Source organism: Halictus rubicundus, chromosome 11 (assembly GCF_050948215.1).
Source record: "Halictus rubicundus isolate RS-2024b chromosome 11, iyHalRubi1_principal, whole genome shotgun sequence".
NCBI lineage: Eukaryota > Metazoa > Arthropoda > Insecta > Hymenoptera > Halictidae > Halictus > Halictus rubicundus.
In genome coordinates this window covers 11,615,626-11,637,843 of record NC_135159.1, presented here as the reverse complement: position 1 = coordinate 11,637,843, position 22,218 = coordinate 11,615,626, and the positions used below count along the sequence as shown (strand labels likewise).

Here is a 22,218-nt window from a genome sequence, read left to right as displayed (position 1 = left end):
GCTCCGTTCACATGTATACGGGATTTCCCCCACTCTACATCAATTGCTTGAAAAAGTACAATTTTAAATTCTCCCGCCCCGTAGTAGAAAATCATCAACACATGTTTCACATGTTTCAGCGTTCGCTGTTTCATGAAATACAGCGTGCAAATAATATTGTTTATTCTTAATAAATGAAGACAATGAAGCGCAACGGGACAATTATTGGAACAAGTAAATTGCATCTTTTGGAAACAATTTACAAACTAATATACAGTCGGAGAATATCGTGAAGCGTCCTTCAGGTAATAAATTTATTTAGATCGATTTGACAAAGTTGATGTATAATTGTATCCGTTTACGAATACAACAAGATAACATCATACGATTCTTCTAAGATCTTTCCGTCCGTTTTACGACTAAAACCTATTGTTATCGTCATAGTAACGTTCTTGTTTATGATTGCTATGCTTTTTACTCGACTACGTTCTACTTTAACGCTTTAATACGATTTTGTATAAAGGTAATGTTGATAATCTATAATTTACAATTTCTCATGAAAAGTATTGTATATTGGAATTTTACATGAGACTGTACATTACAGCAACAGTACTTACCATGTGAAACTTTTTATTGATTTTGGTCCATTAGGCTGCATGTAGATAATATTCTAAAGCAAATTATTTTTTAATGAATCTAAGGCATACATCCTAGAGAAGAATAAAGCTACCATTGTAATTATTTTATCAAGTAATCAAATGTAATAAAGTTTTTAAAAAATGTTTCAAAGATTTTAGGTAATTTAAATATAACAATTACCTCGCAATATCTTAACAGAATTTATATCAAATGAAATTGTTTATTGCGTTGTACATAGTACAGTAAGTACTCACTTGTTGCATGGAAATGGAAACAGAATTTCAAGCAAGATTCAAGGTTTTTGCAATGAACAAGGTATCCAATCAATCTAATAAGATTTCCCACCTATAAATCTCTAGCTATTGAATCGATGCCATGATCAATATATGTACAGGTAACAATATAAAGAAACAAAATGCAACGAACGAGTTCCATGTAAAGAACGGGTATTCGTTCAGGAGTGCAATGAGCGAGAACTTACTGTACAACAAAGTAAATATAATTATTATAATTACATTGGAAATTAGATTATAGAACAATGAACAGAAAGAAATATGGAAATGATTTTACACAAGTACCATGGGTACCAGCGGTCAAATCAGTCGAATCTGTAGATTGGTCATTGTGTCAGCAGACCAAAGGAAAGCAGACGTTACCGGGTCATTCTTGGACAAAAGTCTCATCCAAGAAACATTTAAATAGGTACATCAAACTATCAGAAGATTTTGGAAGCATATTTACATCGCCAGTGTACCAGCTTCATACACAGAGGATACTGAAAGAAAAAGAAAATTTCACAGCAGGTCCTCAGATTATTGAAAAAAAGCTTGCGTATCCTCCCTTGGAGTTTCAGAGAAAGTATAAAGGTGAGACGCAACAAGGACCAGTAAAAAAATATGTGCATCTTCTACCAAATAATATTATTAGTTTGAAAGATCTAGCTGATGGTACTTGGCAACAATCGAATGATGTACAAAGACAAGATTCTAGAACCTTTAAAAGGGTTGGGAAGATTAAGAAGTTCAAGGATACCAGGCAAGATGTTTTGTCAGAAATGGAGGTAAAATGTTTTTTATTTATGTATGTAAGTAGCAATTTACAAAATGTTTCATTTAAAAATTTGTCAAAATGGAAGAATAATGGAGAATAATTAGACACAAATGTACAATTTGATCACTTTTTCTTATAATTATTTTATGAATTGCGCACAAAGTGGAGCAACAAACCTGACAAGAACAGTGTAATACCTAGAAGCGATAGGTTAGGTGATGCAATCAATGGTATTGTCAGGGAACTAACTTACCGACTTTACTTAATGATGAATTGCGCAATGCTATGCTACACATACGCTCTACATATGCATTGTATATGTTTATAAAGACTATATTAAACATTTATGCTTATATTGGTATAGTTATGTAATTGCAATCATACGATTCATTTTCAATGTTGTAAAATACAGCGTATGATATAATACTTGTACTTAACATGTTACATAATGAGTACAATTGAATTTTGTTACTAGTATGTTACTAATAGATTACTATTGTTTATATAGACATACATATGTGATGTATAAATTTTATATAAGCAAGATGAAAACTAATAGTATGTTTGGCTGTAAAAAATAAGTGTTATTCATAAATAACAAAAATAATTTCTCCCCGGCGGGGAATCGAACCCCGGTCTCCCGCGTGACAGGCGGGGATACTGACCACTATACTACCGAGGAGGAGATGTTTTACTCATCCACCTTGCAGCTAGATCAATCACGTCATGTAAACTCACATATAATTGCATTTAAGCTGCCTACCTGGTTTGATAGATAAGGGTCTTCCCTAACAGGAGCGTTTGGAAAAATAAGTTTCCGGCTGGGAAACATGATTTTGATTATTGTAGCCACATAACACTCCATATTTCTTACTTTACACGACTCGTAGCATTAAAAAAAAACTTCAATTATGTTAAACATATCGTTTATACGAATGAAATAGGAATTCAAATAAATTACAGGACTTCCAGCAGTACGAGGCTGAAATGCCAAGGTCAATAGAGGAACAAAGGGATAGTTTTTTAAAAGAACTAGAAGAGCAGAACAGATACGCCGAACTAGAGGATAACGAAATAATTTATCTTAGTAGTCGCGATACTACCTCAGAATTAGACACTTATGATTATAATAATCTTGAGGAAGCAAAGAAGCATATTATTGGCAAATTGCGGAAACGAGAAGAGTAAGCTCCTAAATTACTTTTAGTCCTGCACGTGTTGATACTATTTTATTAATGATGTCTTCTTTAGCTTCGATGAATTGCTAGAAGTATTGAAGCTAGAAATTATTGAAAGTTACAAACAACGTCTTCAATATACTATTCGCGACTGTATCATTTTGGATGTCAATGAAAGAAAAAGACTACGCATAGAAACATCACCTGTTGAATATCAACTTCTCACTATAAGAGCACCTGTTCCTTGGCATCAGCCTAAACTGATCGCAGAACATTATATGCAGTACAATTTGTTTATTGGAAATGAAATACTCAGAGATATTCGAGATCTTTACTTCTCCAAGTAAGATAGGTATTTTATAGTTAGCACTTTTCAGCGGAATAGTTTTCTTATTTTATATCTCATTGGTTTCTAATTTTTTAGGTATCAAGACATGATGATACTGAGAATTCAAGATATAGGCGACCTCCCTATCTCAGCTTTCGAAATAGAGGCCAGAGTGAACTCATTGTGCGAAGAAACTACGAATAAACTTATGAATGAATGGTTGGCTGATGTTGCTGAAATTTTTCTAGAAAAGAAGCATATTTGGTCGTGCCTGGTTGAGGAGCATCACAACGCCTCCACCATGTTGATACAAGATTATTTCCACAGTGTGAACACTCTGCTGTCTACACAGCTACGAATGATAGTAATGAAAACGCTGGAACATATCAGAGACTTTTTTATAGAGTACAAAAATGGGAATTACTTCGAGGGTGACTATGAAGACTTGATGTTTTACAAGTAGGAGAACTCTTATCAATGATTGTCCTCGCATGTTCTCCAAATAATATTTACCATAGGTGCATTTCAGACCTCCCTTTCTAACGATAATAATTGAACCAGAACTTGGCACTCCTTATTTGCGTTGTAAACCAAGCATCGCAGAAGTACGAACAATGATGTCACGGTGCATTGAAAACATCATTTCCGTTGCAACATATATCCCAAGGATCGAAACTATTTTATTTCCTGAACTGCAATGTCGGGATTATCTATTCTGTGTATCACGACACGAAGAAGAGGTGAAAACAATAGTATATATTGTTCATTGGAAATTATAACTGCAATGGCTACAATTATTGTTTACAGGTCTTGCAAATAATTAGCGATACACTGAACGTTGTCAACGTGCACACTACGGGCCCAAGAATTTATCTGAACTACTACAACGATTTGCTGTATCTGTTAGACGGGCAAGCTAAACAAAATTTAGATAATTTCTTCAGAATCGAACCATTTCCGTTCTTGCGCGAATTTGAGCACCGGATAAGAGATTATGATAATCTGCGAAAAGTGATCACCCTATTTCGTTCTAAGGTAAGGCGTCTCGAGTCAGAACAGTGTTCCGTAGAGCAATTTGAGCCAGAACAGTGCCTTTTTCACACTGCATTTTTCAGATTCCCTTGAACATGATCGAGATCGACTGCTCCCTAGTCAACGACACCCTAAGAGATGTCCTCCACGACCTCCGCAGCCAGATCTGCGACTATTTCGCCGACGAACTCCGTGCCAACAACCGCGACATCTGCCTGAACTTCGACACGATAGCAGAAACCATCTCAAAAATGCCTGAGAAAACTCGAGATGTAGTCGAACTGTACAGTTACTTGTGCGAGAGTCGAGACTCGACCATGTTCAACTTGAAAAGACAACTGACCCGCTCCATCGAGCTGCTGTTATTCTTATTCGACTATCAGCCTCCAACAACAGAGGACATCAACCTAAGTTCCCGCGCTATTACGTGGCCAAAAGAAATGGACACTGTGATGGAGCTAGCGAATACCAGGCTAAACATGAGGAAGGAGTTTCTGGAGGAGCTGTTGCGCATAAGAAAGGAGACTTTCGAGCAAACGATCAGAAGTATGGAGCAGGGGATTGACCAGTTCAAACGGAAGGATCCTCCGTTATTGACTATGTCTGAGATGGAGGAGGCTGTTAAGGAGGTGGAGCACCTCTCTGCCGGAATGGACGCTATAAAGAACGAAGCCGAGGAGATCAACGAGGAGGAATCTCTGTTGGACATGGAGTTGACTCCGTATTTAATATTACCGGGAATGGCGAGCATCGTGAACACGTTAGACACGGTCTGGCATACTGCCTTGAACTTCCACGTGTATTATGACAAGTGGTACTACGGTCCCTTCGCGGATCTAGACGCTGAAGAGATCAGCGAGACCACGGAGAACATCTGGCGAACGTTGTATAGACTGGCCCGTGTCCTAACGGACATTCCTGGTGCCAGAAGGATCGTGGAGACCGTTCGCGGGAAGGTGGAGAAGTTTAAACAACTGATTCCTGTTTTGCAAATTATCTGCACTCCAGGCTTGGAGACACGCCACTGGAATCAGATCAGCAAGATAGTGAACGTGGAGATCGTGCCCACGGAAACCAGCTGCCTGTCAGATATGATAGACTTCGGGCTACTAGTTCACGTAAGCAAGCTAGAGGAGATTGCATCTGCTGCAGTGAAGGAGCACGGGCTGCAGCAGAACTTACTCAAGATGAAGGACGAGTGGAGTAACATATTCTTCGACCTGACGCCGTACCGTGAAACAGGTCAGAGTTAGGCATTAAAAGACGATCATTCTTTTAATACTGCACAAGACGACTTGGGTTTTTTTTTTTTCGTTGGGAAATTACAACAACTAGTTTACCACATGATGTGAGAAAGAAATTTTTAAAAAATTGCAATTGGTCGGAACTAAAAAAAAGCAGTAAAAGTTGTTCTTTGCAACTCTTTTTACATGGGCCTATATTGATAATTCAAAAAATACGTGTTCTAAATTTATGTCAATTATATACTTTCTGAAAATTTTATCGCATTTCATAAAGCGTTAAACAACCTGTGTTTCTATGATACTTTTTTCTTATTTAGACCCATATTGACAACGTTTGGCACTTTAAACCTGAGACACTCTTTATAGGTTCATTTTCGTCTTGCCTATTGTGACTGAATATTTATTCGACAGTGACGAATAAAATTTGATTCGTTACTCTTTCTCATTATCTGTTATCCAAATAAAAATGTTCCCAACGTTGAAACAGGTGTGAACATCCTGACAGCCGTGGACGACATCCAGATGCTGCTGGATGACCACATCCTGAAAGCGCAGACCATGCGCAGCTCTCCTTTCGTGAAAGCGTTCGAACAAGAGATGCAAGAGTGGGAGGACAAGCTGCTCCTGATGCAGGATATCATTGACCAATGGCTGATGTGCCAGGCGACCTGGATGTACCTGGAGCCGATCTTCAGCAGCGAGGACATCATGCGGCAGATGCCCACCGAGGCAAAGAACTTCCGGCGTATGGACAAGATCTGGCGCGGGATCATGAAGTACGTAACCAGCAACAGACGAGTATTGGACGCGACGGACATGCCGAAGATGCTGAACGAGTTCAAGCTGTGCAACCAGCTGCTCGACGAGATACAGAAAGGCCTGAACGACTACCTCGAGAAGAAGCGTCTATTCTTCCCGAGGTTCTTCTTCCTGTCCAATGATGAGCTGCTGGAGATACTGTCCGAGACCAAGGACCCTCAACGAGTCCAGCCACACCTGAAGAAGTGTTTCGAGGGCATCAGCAAGCTGCGGTTCACTAAAGAAGAGGAGATCATTGGGATGTTGTCGGATCAAGAGGAATACGTCCCATTCAGTGGGAAGATATACCCTGCAGACGCAAAGGGCATGGTTGAAAGGTGGCTCAGCCAGGTAGAGAATCTTATGGTGACCTCTCTCCGCGACATCGCTGAAGAGAGCGTGATAGCGTACTTCACTACACCCAGGCACGAGTGGATATTCTCCTGGCCAGGTCAGATCGTGATCTGCGCTAGCCAGGTGCACTGGACCAGCGAGGTTTGCGAGGCCTTTGAATCTCGTAGCGTGCCAGAGTATTTACTGAAGTGCAACTCTCAAATTGAGGAGGCTGTTACCTTGGTCAGGGGAAAACTAGATTCAGGAGCTAGGATAACGATGAACGCGTTGATCGTGATAGACGTCCATGCACGAGACGTAGTCAAGTTGCTGGTTCAGAATGAGGTGCAGGACGTGATGGATTTTGATTGGATATCGCAGTTGAGGTACTACTGGCTGGATAACTCCATCACTGTCTCGATGATCACCACCAGTATAGCATATGCCTTTGAGTATTTAGGTAACACTGCCAGATTGGTAATCACGCCGTTGACCGACAGGTGTTATAGAACTCTGATGGGGGCTTTGAAATTAAATTTCGGTGGCTCTCCGGAGGGGCCAGCTGGGACTGGTAAGACCGAGACAGCCAAGGACCTGGCGAAAGCTGTCGCCAAACAGTGCGTGGTGTTCAATTGCTCTGATGGCCTTGATTATAAAGCGATGGGGAAATTCTTCAAGGGACTCGCTCAATCTGGAGCCTGGGCCTGCTTCGACGAGTTCAATAGAATCGAGTTGGAAGTGCTTTCAGTGATAGCACAGCAGATCCTGTCCATACAAATGGCTATCAGCATGAAGCTGGAGACGTTCATGTTCGAGGGAACAGAGATAAAGCTGAACCCCACATGCTACATCATAATCACGATGAACCCTGGGTACGCTGGTCGCCAGGAGCTGCCAGATAATCTGAAAGTCCTGTTCCGCTCTGTGGCCATGATGGTACCCGACTATGCCATGATCGGAGAGATTACTTTATACTCCTTCGGCTTCATAGACGCCAAGAACTTAGCAGAGAAGATCGTCCACACATACAAACTGTGCTCCGAGCAGCTCAGCTCGCAGAATCACTATGACTACGGCATGCGAGCTGTGAAGACTGTTCTCATCGCTGCTGGGAACCTGAAACTGAAGTACCCGATGGAGAACGAGTCCATGTTGGTTCTCAGAGCTATCATCGACGTGAACCTTCCGAAGTTCTTGGCCCAGGATGTTCCTCTGTTCAACGGTATCTATACGGATTTGTTTCCTGGCGTCGAGCTACCTCAGCCCGATCGAGACGAGTTGATCGATTTGCTGAAAGTGATCTTGGAAAAGAGAAATCTGCAAGCTACGCCCTGGTACATGGAGAAGATTGTGCAGGTTTATGAGATGATTCTAGTGCGTCATGGATTAATGATTGTTGGACACACGCTTAGCGGAAAAACAATGGCGTACCAGTGTCTAGCAGAGGCCTTAGGCGATCTGTCTGGTAAAAGACGGGCTGCTATGAGGGAGTTCCAAACTGTTTACAAGATCATCAATCCGAAGGCTATCACTCTGGACCAATTGTACGGCAGCTTCGATCCGGTGTCACACGAGTGGAGCGATGGTGTTCTGGCGAATATATTTAGAGAGTTTGCTCAGTCTTATTCTGTGGACCGCAAGTGGATAGTATTTGATGGTCCTGTGGATGCAATCTGGATAGAAAGCATGAACACGGTGCTGGATGATAATAAGAAGCTTTGTCTGATGTCTGGGGAGATCATAACCATGTCGAACAAGATGAATATGATGTTTGAACCTGAAGATCTGGAACATGCGTCGCCGGCTACTGTCAGCAGATGTGGCATGATCTATATGGAGCCTTCTCAGCTAGGTTGGAACGCATTGTTCGACTCGTACAAGAAGTATCTTAAAGAGAAGTTGCTGCTCGAGCAGTTCGAACTTGTCGTGGAGTTGGTTGACTGGTTAACAGTACCGATTTTCGACTTTGTGAGTCGATATTGTAAGATGTTTATACCAGTATCGGAGCTTCATATGTTCTTGGTAAGTGTTTAGGTTCTTAGACAGCAGATAGTTGTTGATAGTGAAGCAATACTTGACGTTCCAGTCTTTCACAAGACTTCTCACTGCGATGTTGGACGGAGAGACACAGGTTAGCACAGTCTGGTTGCAATGTATATTGCTGTTCAGCATGATTTGGGGCATGTGTTCGGTGTTGATCAGCGACAGCAGGAAGTCTTTCGATGTTTACATAAGAAAAGTGTTGTTGGGTAATGACGAAGAGTGTCCCAGACCAAAATCATTTAAGTTGTCGAAGCAGCAACTGTTTCCTGATAGGGGTACGGTGTACGACTGGATATACGACAAGAGGAATAATGGCACTTGGATATCATGGATGGATGCAACCTTAATGGTACATACACTCTGCGACAACCAGATGGCACACCTGATTTATTTAAGGTTTTTGTAATTTGCATGTAATGCAAATGCTAAAAAGCATTACTTCGTTACGTGCAAACTGCGAAAACTTCAAATACATCAGGCATGCCATCTTCTTGGAGTGTAATACGTCTGGCTACTATAGTTAAAACAAATCAATCATTGTTTCATGACCTTCACTTTCGTATTCCAGGCTTCGCTACTCCCCGAGTCAAAATCCACTCAACTAATCGTGCCAACCTACGAGGTAGTGATCCAGAACTTCTTCCTAACGAACTTGTTGTACAGATCGATACCTCTTCTGTTCGTTGGGCCAACCGGTACCGGCAAGTCGGCAGTCATTTTGGACTACCTGGTGTCCTTGAATCGAGACAAGTACCTAGAAAACGTGATAAACTTCAGTGCATGCACCACAGCCTATCAAACGCAAGAAATGGTGATGTCGAAGCTGGACCGTAGAAGAAAGGGTGTCTTCGGTCCGCCAATGGGGAAAAAATGTATCCTCTTCGTGGACGACTTGAGCGTGCCACAGAAAGAAGTCTACGGTGCCCAGCCACCCGTCGAATTAATCCGTCAGTGGGTAGACCATGGGCATTGGTTCGACGTGAAGGACACAACGATGTTATACTTGGTGGACATGTTCCTGATCGGTGCGATGCTGCCACCGGGCGGTAGCTCCAACGTGGTCACCTCTAGGCTAACTCGCCACACGCACATAGTCGGCATCGACGTGTTCGAGGAGGCAACCATCTCGAAAATCTTCTCCACGATCTTGGAAACTCATTTCGCAAAGGGATTCCCTCAGGAAGTTTCGAGATTAGGGAAGATGGTAGTCAGCGCCACCACTGACATATATTTCGCAGCCATCCAGAAGTTCTTGCCTACTCCAGCGAAGAGCCACTATACATTCAACCTGCGAGATTTCAGCAGAGTCGTCAAGGGCATCCTCCTGGTCCCAGCCTCCAGGATGCAGGACCCTGACAAATTGATCAGATTATGGATCCATGAAGTGTATCGGGTGTTCAATGATAGATTGATAGACGAGAACGACCAGCAGATCCTGTTCAAAATGGTTCAGCACACCTGCTACGAGCAGCTGCGTCAACCACTGGAGAAGGTGCTCTATAGGTTCCTGGAAGAGGGGGAAAAAGAGATCAAGGCTGCACACATTCGGGACCTCTTCTTTGGCAACTACATCGAGCCCGACGCCGATCCGAAGGTGTACGACGAGGTGGTCGACCTGGAGGACCTGCAGAACAAGATGGACTACTATCTTATGGAGTACAACATGCTCACGAAGACTCAAATGTCCCTGGTCTTGTTTAGGTACGCAATCGACCACATTTCGCGCGTCTCCCGTATACTCCTTCAAGAAAACGGTCATGCTCTTCTGGTAGGGATTGGTGGATCTGGCAGAAGCTCTTGCGCCAAACTGGCGACTAGCATGTGCGAGTATTTGATACATCAGATAGAGATGACCAGGTCGTACGGATTCACGGAGTGGCGGGAGGACATGAAGAACCTGCTGCTGCGCGTTGGCTGTGACGGGAAGTCCACCAGTTTCCTTTTTGGGGATCATCAGATCAAGACCGAGTCTTTTGTGGAGGACATAAACATGATCCTGAACACCGCGGACATACCGAATTTGTACAACACTGAGGAGAAGGCCGAGATCATGGACAAGATGTCGAATTTGGCTCGCGATACTGCCGGGAAAAAAGGAGAGACTACACCGATGACCTTGTACAGTTTGTTCCTGGAGAGAGTAGTGAAGAATCTTCACCTAATCCTGACCATGTCGCCGATCGGGAACGCGTTCAGGAACCGGCTCAGAATGTTCCCGTCTCTGATCAACTGCTGCACCATCGACTGGTATACTATTTGGCCGGAGGACGCTTTGGAGAAGGTGGCGAGGGTGTCCTTGCAGAACCTGAAGATCACCGACGAGCTGCGGGAGAAGTGTGTCCAAATTTCTAAAGAGTTTCACACGAGCATCACTGAAGCCAGCGAGGATTACTTCCGAACGCAAGGTAGAAGGTATTACACCACTCCCACGAGTTTTCTGCAGCTGATCAAGCTTCTGGGCAATCTGTACGACCAGAAGACTCAGGCGATAGTGTTGCAGCAGAACCGTTACGTGACGGGTTTGGAGAAGCTGGATTTCGCGGCCGGTGAGATCGCGGTGATGAAGGAGGAGTTGCAGGAGCTGCAGCCTAAGCTGATGAAGCAGTCCGACTTGAGCAACAAACTGATGATCAAGATAGAACAGGACACGATCAACATAGAGGCGAGGAAGGAGGTGGTGGCTGCCGAAGAAGCGTTAGCAAATGAAGCAGCTGCAGCGTCTCAGGCCATCAAGGACGACTGCGAGAGCGACCTTGCTGAAGCCACTCCTGCTCTGGAAGCTGCACTGTCCGCGTTGGACACCCTGAAACCCGCGGACATAACGATCGTTCGATCCATGAAGAGTCCACCAGCGGGCGTGAGACTGGTAATGGAAGCTGTCTGCGTGTTGAAAGGCGTGAAGCCCGAGAAGGTGACAGACCCGGCCACAGGTCAAACGTGGGAGGACTACTGGCCAGCCTCGATAAAGGTCCTCGGCGACATGAGATTCCTCGAGAGCCTGAGGAACTTCGACAAGGACAACGTACCGCCGGCGTACATGAAGAAGATTCGCGACAAGTTCATCAATGACAGGAGCTTCCAACCGGACGCGATTAAAAAGGTCTCGACCGCTTGCGAGGGTCTCTGCAAATGGGTCAGAGCCATGGAGGTCTACGACAGGGTGATCAAGGTGGTGAAGCCGAAGCAGGAGATGCTGGCGGAAGCTGAAGCTGCTCTGGCCACGCAGATGGAGGCTTTGAATGCGAAAAGAGCGCTGTTGCAGGAGGTCACCCAGAAACTGCAGGCGTTGAACGACGAGTTCGCTGAATGCATGCGCGAGAAGAAGAAGCTGGAGGATCAGATCAACTTCTGCATGCAGAAGCTGGACAGAGCTGAGAAGCTGCTCGGCGGTTTGAGCGGAGAGAAGAATAGATGGAATTTAACTGCGATTGCGTTAGGCGAGAGCCTTCACAACGTGATAGGCGATGTACTGCTTTGCTCCGGAGTGATAGCTTACCTAGGAGCGTTCACGATCGACTACAGGACTAGCCTAATCGCTCGGTGGTACTCGTCCTGCACGAAAATTAAGATCCCCTGTGGCGCGAAGTTCAGTTTGGTCGATGTTCTTGGTAAGCAGGTGGAGATCAGAGCGTGGAATATCTTTGGCCTACCTGCGGACAACTATTCCGTGGAAAATGGCATAATCGTGAAGAACGCTGACCGCTGGCCGCTCATGATAGATCCTCAAAATCAGGCGAATAAATGGGTGAAGAACATGGAGAAGGAGAACAAGTTGATCGTCATCAAGCTCTCCGATCCGAATTACGTGAAGATTGTCGAAACTTGTATACAACTTGGAACACCCATTCTGTTGGAGAACATTCTGGAGGAGATCGACGCCATACTCGAGCCGGTACTGCTGAAGAACATCTACAAGGAGCGCGGTGTGCTGTACATGAAGTTCGGCGAAAATGTAATCGAGTACAACACCGACTTCCGGTTCTATATCACGACATGTCTGAGGAATCCTCATTATCTGCCGGAAGTGGTCGTCAAAGTGACCTTGTTGAACTTCATGATCACTCCGCAGGGTTTGCAGGATCAGTTGTTGGGTATCGTTGTCGCTAAAGACCTGCCTGTTCTTGAAGAGCGTAAGAATCAGATGATAGTCGAGGGTGCCAACAACAGAAAGATCCTGGAGGAGGTAGAGAACAAGATCTTGGAGGTTTTGTCACTGTCGGAGGGCAATATACTGGAGGATGAAACCGCGATCATGATACTGTCCTCTTCGAAAGTATTGTCCGAGGACATCCAAGCGAAGCAGAAGATAGCTGCCAAAACCGCCATAGAGATCGACAACGCTCGGAACGGGTACAAACCCGTTTCAGAACACGGTTCCGTCCTCTTCTTCTGCATCTCGGAGCTGACGAACATAGACCCTATGTACCAGTACTCGTTGGTGTGGTTCATCCATTTGTATGTCATGGCGATAACCAACAGTGAGCAGACCAAGAACCTGGGGGCCCGGATAAAGAGCTTGAACGAGTACTTTACCGCGAGCATCTACAGGAACGTGTGCAGGTCAGAGTAGTAACTTTCCTCCGGTGAAATCATTTTTCGCCTATTTTTTGTTGGTAACGTGCCCAACTCTGATGCAGGTCTCTGTTCGAGAAAGACAAGCTGATATTCTCGTTCGTCCTGTGCGTTGGCCTGATGCGTGCCGCTGGACAGTTGGATGAAACTCTTTGGACGTTCTTGTTGACCGGTGGAGTAGCTTTGGATAATCCTTTCCCTAATCCTGATCCGTCTTGGTTGACCGATAGGTCCTGGTCCGAAGTGGTCAGAGCTACGGACCTGCAAGGACTTGAGAAACTGAAAGAGTCCTTCCAGAATGACACGAGAGAGTGGAAGGTCTTCTACGATCTGACCAATCCTCAGGATAATCCTTTTCCTCATCCGTTTGACGATGTGTCCGAGAGCATGACGAAGCTGGTGATCCTCAGGACTATAAGGCCGGATAAAATCGTGGCGGCCGTGAGAACCTTCATCATACACCATATGGGACAATCCTTCGTTGAACCTCCTCCATTCGACCTTCAAGCGTCGTACAACGACTCCAGCAACGTGACTCCACTTCTTTTCATTTTATCCCCCGGATCTGATCCGATGGCTGGACTGATCAGGTTCGCAGAGAACTATGGGATATCGAAGAAAAATCTCATGACTATATCTCTGGGCCAAGGTCAGGGCCCTATAGCCGCGAACATGATCAACGTGGGCATTAAAACTGGAGAATGGGTGGTGCTGCAGAATTGCCACCTGGCGGTCTCGTGGATGAAGGAGCTCGACAGAATCTGTAGTGAAATTATCACCCCCGAAAACACGAATTCGAAGTTTAGATTATGGTTGACTAGTTACCCGTCGAAGGACTTCCCCATTTCCATTCTGCAGAACGGCGTGAAGATGACCAACGAACCACCGAAAGGGTTGAAGAATAATTTACTCAGAAGCTACCTGAATGATCCTATATCGGACCCGAAATTTTATGCTAGTTGCATAAGGATAGTAGAGTGGAGGCATTTGCTATTCGCTTTGTGCTTTTTCCATGCTGTCGTCCAAGAGAGACGTAACTTTGGACCTTTGGGTTGGAATATTCCGTACGAGTTCAATGAATCGGATCTGCGGATCAGTATTTTACAATTGCAGGTGAACTGTGCAAGAATCTTTGAGAATCTTTAAATTTCAAAATCAATTTTGACTATAATCCATTAAGTAAACAAAATTTTATTCAGATCTTCACGAGAATTATCGTTAACATTGTTTTCTCTGTTCTTGTATTATTAAACAAGCTGTTTCGATTTTGTGTGACTCTCATGGGCACTGGCGAAGCACTCAATATGCTAACCAGGCTTTTAACGAATCATTGAACTCTTTCAGCTTTTCCTGAATGACTATGAAAAGGTGCCTTTTGCTGCGCTTCTCTATCTAACAGGCGAATGTAATTATGGTGGACGCGTTACAGACGATAAGGACAGACGTTTGCTGAACTCTATACTTGAAGGATTCTACAATCCTTCAGTGATCACTCAGCAAGAGTAAGTGTCTTGCACATTTATAGATACTTACGTATCTAAAAAACATTGATTGACAGTTGGTTGATATTCCTTGTCAGCAAGAATGAATGAATAGAAGACAATGAGGTGAAAAGCAGAAATTTACTAGTTGCTATCTTTTGCAGGTACTGTTTCTCACCAAGCTGCAATTACCGCATGCCTATCAACACTGAACAGCAGGATTGCATAGCATACATCAGAAGCCTGCCAATTGTTCAGCAGCCTGAGGTTTACGGTCTACACGAGAACGCGGACATAACAAAGGACAATCAAGAAGCCATGCAACTCCTGGAGGGAGCTTTGCTGACACAGCCGCAGATCACTGGAGTTGGAGTCGAGCGAGACGTGGACGCTATGGTCTTCAGCTTATGCGACGACATTCTGTCCAAAATAAGACCTCCTTTCGACGTTATAGAAGTGGCTAAGAAATATCCTGTACTCTACATGAACAGCATGAACACGGTCCTCCGCCAGGAGCTGATCAGGTTCAACGACCTCCTGCACGTGCTCAGAAGCACCCTGGTGGACGTGCAGAAAGCCATCAAGGGCTTGGTTCTAATGTCAGCGGAACTGGAAGAGGTCTTCACGAGCATGAGCATCGGCAAAGTGCCAGCAGCTTGGAACAAGAAGTCCTATCCGTCCCTAAAACCGCTTGGAAGCTATGTGAATGATTTGATTGAGAGATTAGAGTTCTTTCAAAATTGGATCGATCACGATTCACCGAATGTGTTCTGGATATCCGGCTTCTTTTTCACCCAGTCGTTCCTCACGGGCGTCCTGCAGAACTTTGCCCGGAAAAATAGGATTCCAATTGATAGAGTGGACTTTGAGTTCGAAGTGACCAAGTTCGAGAACGATGTCAAGTCTACACCACCTTATGGTGTATACATAAAGGTAACTACGGAAATATAGTATATAAAAATATATATAGCATTCTGGGATTTGGCATTGAAGGATTCTGTAATTAACTTTATATTTTAGGGCTTGTTTCTAGAAGGTGCTCGATGGAACAGAGAAATCGGAGCGTTGGACGAATCGAAGCCCAAAATCATGTTCGATGTTCTACCAGTAATATGGTTACAGCCTGGTATAAAAGCCGAGTTTGTTCCCAAACTTGTGTACCACTGTCCAGTGTACAAGACCAGCGAAAGACGAGGCGTTTTAGCTACCACTGGCCATTCGTCCAACTTCGTTTTATACATTTTGCTGTTGACACAGGTCAGTGAATCTCACTGGATCAGAAGAGGAACAGCAGCTTTGTGTCAACTCGACGACTAATTGCTCTGCATTTATTCCTGAAACCGAGGAGGGACAAATTTAACCTCATCCAAAGCGACAACAAAATTCTAGGTCTGTATTATTTATTCGTACTTCAAACTTGCAGTGAACGACATGGTGTAGCTAAATATTGTCTCGGTAATTTTCAAAATAAATTGACAAATGTGTAAGAAGCTTTCTTTGAATATTGTTCGTACATAGGTAACACTAATTTTACGGGACACATTCTAATATTTTTAATTTACAATCACTGAGATTGTAAAGATGCGCCCATGAGGAATTATTCAACAAATTTATTTCTTTTGGTATATATTGTAAAAAAATACCTAAAAATTTGGGTAGACATATTCACGTTATTTTTATAAATTAATGTAAAATAATCAGTTTTAATGCTACGCGAACGTGGCGTTAAATGTTTAAAGTCTATGCAAGACAATACAGTTAAAATTTGTTGATCAATGTGATCAGTTTTGCAATTTATGCACCACTGTGTATGTGCTGAATGTTGCAGCAGCACTTCGTTCTCAGTGGTAAAGTGGTCTTTAATAGTCGTTTAATCCTATACTTATCCAATTGTGGTTTAATATGTACAATTTGCTCGCCCTATCTGACACATTTGAGTAGCGAATTTTATTTTGGGCCTGTTAGATGGGACAATGTATAGCTCGAAACGTGCGCATACGAAAAAATTGTTTATTTAATGAAATTTCCATAACAATAGACGGTCAATATCATTGCGTCGATGATCGTGATATTGTCGCATAGTATCGATTTTTTTTTTCATTTTTGTACAGTTAAATATATGTACAATAGAGACTTATAACAATACATTATGATTTGTTCAACGGTTGATTTCCAGATGTTTATTCACGTATAACAAAATTTCAATTAACGCGAATATAATTAACAATTTTCAATAACGTTTTTCGAGATAGAGATATGAGATAACAAGATTGGATCTGAAAATCCACTCGTGTTAATTACATTTTCATTCATTTTCCAAAGTCCATCCAAGTTCCATTTATATATCTTCCACATGCCTACATCCTCAATCATTAAAATAATACTGATTGTTGTCCAGAGACTTCGTTATTTCTTTTTTTTTTTAACAATTTTAGTTGAAGAGAATTTTTTCGAATGAAATATTTAGAGACAACTTTGCTTAAACAATTTTACAGGAAATTAATTCAGTTCCTAGATGGCATACAGAAATCACAAATTCCATACTAACCCTAAGCAATATTAAATAACCGATCGGTTCTTTGCTATTGAAAATTCGAAGTATATACATCACTCTTCATAATGTTACAAATATATAACAGTTCATTGCTTTCATGGTTACCCTATATGGAGAAACGCTCAAGGTCCGTTGAACGAGTTAAATCAACATACGTAAACCGAACATTAACAATTGTTTACAGACTCTGCCCGTTAAACGGACTGCACACGTTTAATCCTGATCGCTGTACAGTTGCATATTAATTATAAAATCGATCATTCGCATTACAAATTTCAAGTATAAAAAATCTCATGCAACAACATGAACTCATCCCACCATTTCCATCCCATTCTTAACGCACATTTTACATACTGAACAATCTCCTTTTCTTCGTTCAAATATTTCCGCGAGAACGTGGTTTCTTAAGTATAGTTTTCCTTCCGTAGCGTCGCTCTCTATCCCCGCCCCTTGAACCAACAGTGGGAGGAGCAGCGAGGACAGCCAATGAGACCGAAGACAAAACAGCTTCGACTGCTCTCGAAGGTCTCGCGCGACGTTACGGAAAAAGTTCTGTATTATGGACAGAGTTGAGCAAAAGTTATTTCGAAGAACGAATAATATTTCATTCGTTACGCGAATAAAAATTTATTCGAATAATGCCCAACTCCGGTTATGGAATAATACGAGTCACCGCCATGCCCTGACCGCGCTCTAATATAAATCTGTTCGTATAACAAACGTATGTACAATAATAACAGTTCTGATATTTAAAATATGTCGACAACCTCTCCGATATAAAATAAACTATACTATTGAGCATTTTTCGTATAAATTATTCGTCGGGCCTCGTCGTGTCGGCTTATGATTCGACGAGGGTAGTGTTTGTCTCGGACGCGGTGTTGTCAGCTTCCTTTCTCGTGATGCGTTCGACGTAACAGAAGGCAACGGTGCCGATGACGATGCTTATCGTCAATACGAGAAGCTGTACGTAAAGACTGAGACTGCTACTGTAAGCGAAGCTGATGGCAGCGGCGACTGACTGGCAGAACTTGAACAACGCGAACGCGGGCGCGCTCTGGTTGACAAAGAGGAGCCCGATCAACGAGTACACCTGGGTGTTGAAGCAGGCATCGCCAAAACCCAATGCAAGGCTTCCCGCCATGGCTAAGTGCGGGGAAGGTTTGATGTATCCTATATTCTCGGTGTCCTCGAAGGGTGAGTCGTTAGGGAGGTTCAAGAAAATGGTGATGAAAGCGAACAGGTGCACTCCGAATCCCGTCAGCGCTACCAACCATCCGCCGCAATTGCGAGTCAGCTTCGACGCGAAAATGCCGAAGATCGCGCCGCCAACAACTTCGCCGATGCCGATGAAGATTCCTGAGAGTCCCACCAGCCTCTTGCGGTCGTCGCCGATCGCTTTGGTGAATCCAATGCTGGAGGAATAGACGCCCGAGTAGAACGTCAACACGAGACCGGTGTATATGAAGGTCAGTGACAGCAGAAGCATCTTCGGTGTCAGGAAAAGACTGAACGCGTCCTGGAAGGCCTTCCAAGCGGCTAGCCATGGCTTCTCTCTCGCTGGCTCTGGGATCTGGAGTTCCCTGTCAGCGCTAGAGACTCCTTCGGCTTCACCCAGGACGAAACTCTGCGACGTCCTCCTCAATGTAGCCAGCAGACAGGTGCCTGCGATGGCCAAGCCGGTCAGCACACTGAAAACCAATCTTCGGACCGAAACGCCGATTGTCGGGTCTTGGAATGTGAAGTACACGAACAGGTTGCCGGCGACATTCGACAATTGGAAGATCGCCCAGAACACTCCGCTGTTTCTGGACATGGTCTCCGAGTCGCTGTTCTCGGTCAGATACTGCCCGTGTCCTGTCCATATCAATGCTGCCCCGAAACCGAGGATACTCGAGGCGATATAGAGCAAAGCGGTTTGAGGCCACAGGAATGATGCTATGAAAAGGACGTAACAGCAAGATCCGGTTAATATCGCAACCCTTGGCCCTGTCATGGAGATGTAGGACGGAGCTAACCAGTTGCAGATGGCTAGGACACCATAGATTATGGACAAGCTGGTGTAAGCCTCGCCAGTGAAGCTCTTATCCTCGTCCTTGATACTTTGCAGCACGGTTTTCTGTGGAAGAGATTTCAAGTTTAGCGAGGCCTACCGATCTGCGGCAGAATTGTATTCATGAACACAAAAGATCCTGTTTCAAATCTGTTCTCATTCTGATCAGAAATGCTTGCTGACTGGGATGTCAATAAAAGCAAATTATTCGGTCATCTTTTTAAATCCCAACTTAAGAAATTGTTCACTTGTTATTTAGTAATGTTTTGAATTCTTTGTCTAGAAATCTGCATTACCGACGCAGTAGCAAGTGACACTTCAGCGAACTCTACCCGAATAGAACGGTCGATTAGTGAACTACCTAACACTGCAACACGAATGTACGTGTGGGAGACGATTAGCTTCTGCGGTGTGTCGGATATTAAAGCATTCAATGTTGTGCGACTTGATTGTTTAGAACAATTTGATGCCAACATTTAACGGAGAATTTCCTCTCGTGAAAAAGTATGTTACATTTGATGATATAAGTACACATTTTACGTATAATTTAATGTATTGATGGTACATACAAAGTGTATAAAACATATTCACCTAGTCTTGTTATCTTTGTGCCATTTATCAAGAGTTTATCATATCTGATACAGCGGCTGTTTTAATTTTGATCGAATACTATTACAAAGAATACATATAATATAAGCTTAGAATTACTGTTATCAATTTGACATATATATATATAAATCATACGTGATTTTTACAGAAATATTGAATGTTTGCTCCGATCTGATAAGAACAGGACTTGGATCAAGCATATAGATTTCAATGTATGTATCAAATTCCAATGAATCTAGGGCACAAGTATTAATCACATCAAAGAATCTTCAAAAAATTGTCACAGATACTATCTAAACTCAATGATTAGCAAACATATTCCATTTAGTTGATGCAACATTAATTTCAGAATATACTAATGAATATGACCCTAAGATACTGTGTGAATTTCACTATTTACATAATATAGTATCTTCGCTAGCCTAAATACGAAATTCAAATTTTGAGAAATCTACAAGGATTGCTGCATACGGTATGATGGGAATTTAAATACACGTCAATATGTCAATTCTACAATATATTTATTCCAAGTTCATTATCTTGAAGTGACATAATATCTGAATTGCCATTGATATTGGACAGCTATAAATACTTTCTAAAGAAAGCTGACTAACATTATTTTAACTACTATTTTTTAATTATGTTATATACATTAATGCGTATAACAGATAAGAATACAGATTATATTTGTAGATAGCATTGTTACACATACAATAAGGTTTATAAGATAAATATTGTAGACTTGTATTAACAACACACAGATAAGATCTATTTTATTATCACGAGTATCTAAAATTTTTGCTAATTATTTTTCCAAAAATATCCTTGATTGTTGTTTGTCTGCTAAATGTTTCTCTAACAAAACGATAACGTCATATTTTAAAATTTATTAATTATAAATAACGAAATATGAAACGGTAAAGCTGTCAGAAGAATTCATGATCCTTAAAGACCCATTACGAGTCAAACCACGATACCAATTAATCAGTCAAACAAAAAATTTCTATCCATCAATTGTGTTTCGAAAATAGTGTACATGTGAAAGCAGTTCCGAGAAAAATCTGTGTGTACATCAACACGGAACAGGAAGATAGAAACGTCACCGGAACTATGCGAAAAAACAGAAAACACATTACGTGTCAGCGTTTGAATTCCGTATACTGCGCACGTCAGGGTCTATGCACACGGTCGGACGTGGACGGAATTTTTAAAAAGTACGCATCTAATGCGGAAGTGACAAAAATCACGATCATCTGAAACCGCTGACCTGATTCGGTTGTCAAACGCATATGTCAACGTTGCCCTCGTACTCACCTCGATGTTGCCCATCGTTTGAAATGCGGTAAATACCAACATGAAACCCCAACTCAGTATTATCACGTTTACAAAATTCCTATTTATCGTCATGACGATCGCGTTGAATAAAATCGGTCGAATCGAAACGGGAAAACCGACGGATCTTCGCTTGTTTGTTTTTCGCGCGCACAGTTTCGTTTCGCTGTTGAAAACCGTACGTCCCTAGTTAACAGATGGTGTCCGTATGACTATAAAAGAAAACTACGAATGATCGCCTACGACGTGTAGTGTTGTCTCTTTCCCTCCTGTTCGCGCGATTTGAAGTTATCGCCGGAACCAGGATCTCGACCGGCTGGCCTCCCCACTCTGACGTACTGCGCGCCAGTGCGCGCGCACGCGCTACACGCGAGCTTATCTCACTGACATAACCTGTAACGCCATTTGCGGGCAATTGTCCAAGCTGGAGTTAATAATTTTGTTCATTTTCCCTAGATGACGCTATGGACCTCTTCCTTTATTAAATCAGAGAAGAAATGAGAGTGCTCACCGCCCGGGATTTTAGTGTTCCCGGTATAGTGCTGCCCCCTAGTCTAATTTCTAGCCTGGACCAGAACCTGCATCATCTTTTTAGCCTGGACCAGAACCTGCATCATTAGCAGCGGATTCCAAATAATGCCAGAGTGGATGCTGCTTCTATGTCAAAAGAGGCTCTTCTATGTAGGCTCCGATCCAGCCTAAAAGATGATGCAGGTTCTAATACAGGGTAAAAAGATGATGCAGGTTCTGTTCCAGGCTAAAAAGTTGATGCAGGTTCTGTTCCAGGCTAAAAAGATGATGCAGAAAAGTGGGGACGCTAAAACCCCGAGCGTGAGCACTCTCATTAAAAATGAAATATCAATTGCAAATTATTAATATAAATGCAATATTCATTCATACGAACTTGAATATCAATTTCATACTGTTGAATATACGATATAATTAAACTTTTTGCAATTACATATATGTTATTTCCGTTTACGTTATAAAGTA

The 22,218-nt window shown here is 42.7% G+C and overlaps 2 protein-coding genes and 1 non-coding gene across 3 annotated transcripts; 1 reads left to right on the top strand and 2 right to left on the bottom strand.

Moving 5' to 3' along the window:
* The first annotated feature begins 998 nt into the window (after window positions 1-998).
* Dnah3 (dynein heavy chain 3, axonemal) lies at window positions 999-17,209 on the top strand. The gene is made up of 15 exons (XM_076797212.1): window positions 999-1,678; window positions 2,632-2,852; window positions 2,920-3,189; window positions 3,271-3,633; window positions 3,704-3,914; window positions 3,982-4,209; window positions 4,290-5,448; window positions 5,938-8,603; window positions 8,668-8,973; window positions 9,193-13,184; window positions 13,262-14,309; window positions 14,541-14,698; window positions 14,842-15,610; window positions 15,698-16,195; window positions 16,436-17,209. Exons 1-14 carry the CDS (start codon window positions 1,157-1,159, stop codon window positions 15,992-15,994), a joined length of 12,210 nt encoding a protein of 4,069 aa, XP_076653327.1. The 5' UTR covers window positions 999-1,156; the 3' UTR covers window positions 15,995-16,195; window positions 16,436-17,209.
* On the bottom strand, window positions 2,279-2,350 carry Trnad-guc (transfer RNA aspartic acid (anticodon GUC)). Its single transcript has one exon. It is a non-coding gene; the product is annotated as a tRNA-Asp (tRNA).
* Window positions 16,674-21,533, bottom strand: LOC143359326 (UNC93-like protein MFSD11). Its single transcript, XM_076797213.1, has 2 exons — window positions 21,208-21,533; window positions 16,674-19,350 (listed from the first exon to the last, which is right to left on the bottom strand). The coding sequence occupies exons 1-2, from the start codon at window positions 21,298-21,300 to the stop codon at window positions 18,073-18,075; spliced, it is 1,371 nt and encodes a 456-aa protein (XP_076653328.1). The 5' UTR covers window positions 21,301-21,533; the 3' UTR covers window positions 16,674-18,072.
* Window positions 21,534-22,218: the final 685 nt, after the last annotated feature.

Coding starts and splice junctions, on each gene's coding strand:
- LOC143359326 (XM_076797213.1), bottom strand. CDS start 21,300: ATGACGATAAATAGGAATTTTGTAAACGTGATAATACTGAGTTGGGGT. Junction 19,351..21,207: donor AAACGATGGGCAACATCGAG/GTGAGTACGAGG, acceptor TCTCTTCCACAG/AAAACCGTGCTGCAAAGTAT.
- Dnah3 (XM_076797212.1), top strand. CDS start 1,157: ATGAACAGAAAGAAATATGGAAATGATTTTACACAAGTACCATGGGTA. Junction 1,679..2,631: donor ATGTTTTGTCAGAAATGGAG/GTAAAATGTTTT, acceptor AATAAATTACAG/GACTTCCAGCAGTACGAGGC. Junction 13,185..13,261: donor ATCTACAGGAACGTGTGCAG/GTCAGAGTAGTA, acceptor ACTCTGATGCAG/GTCTCTGTTCGAGAAAGACA.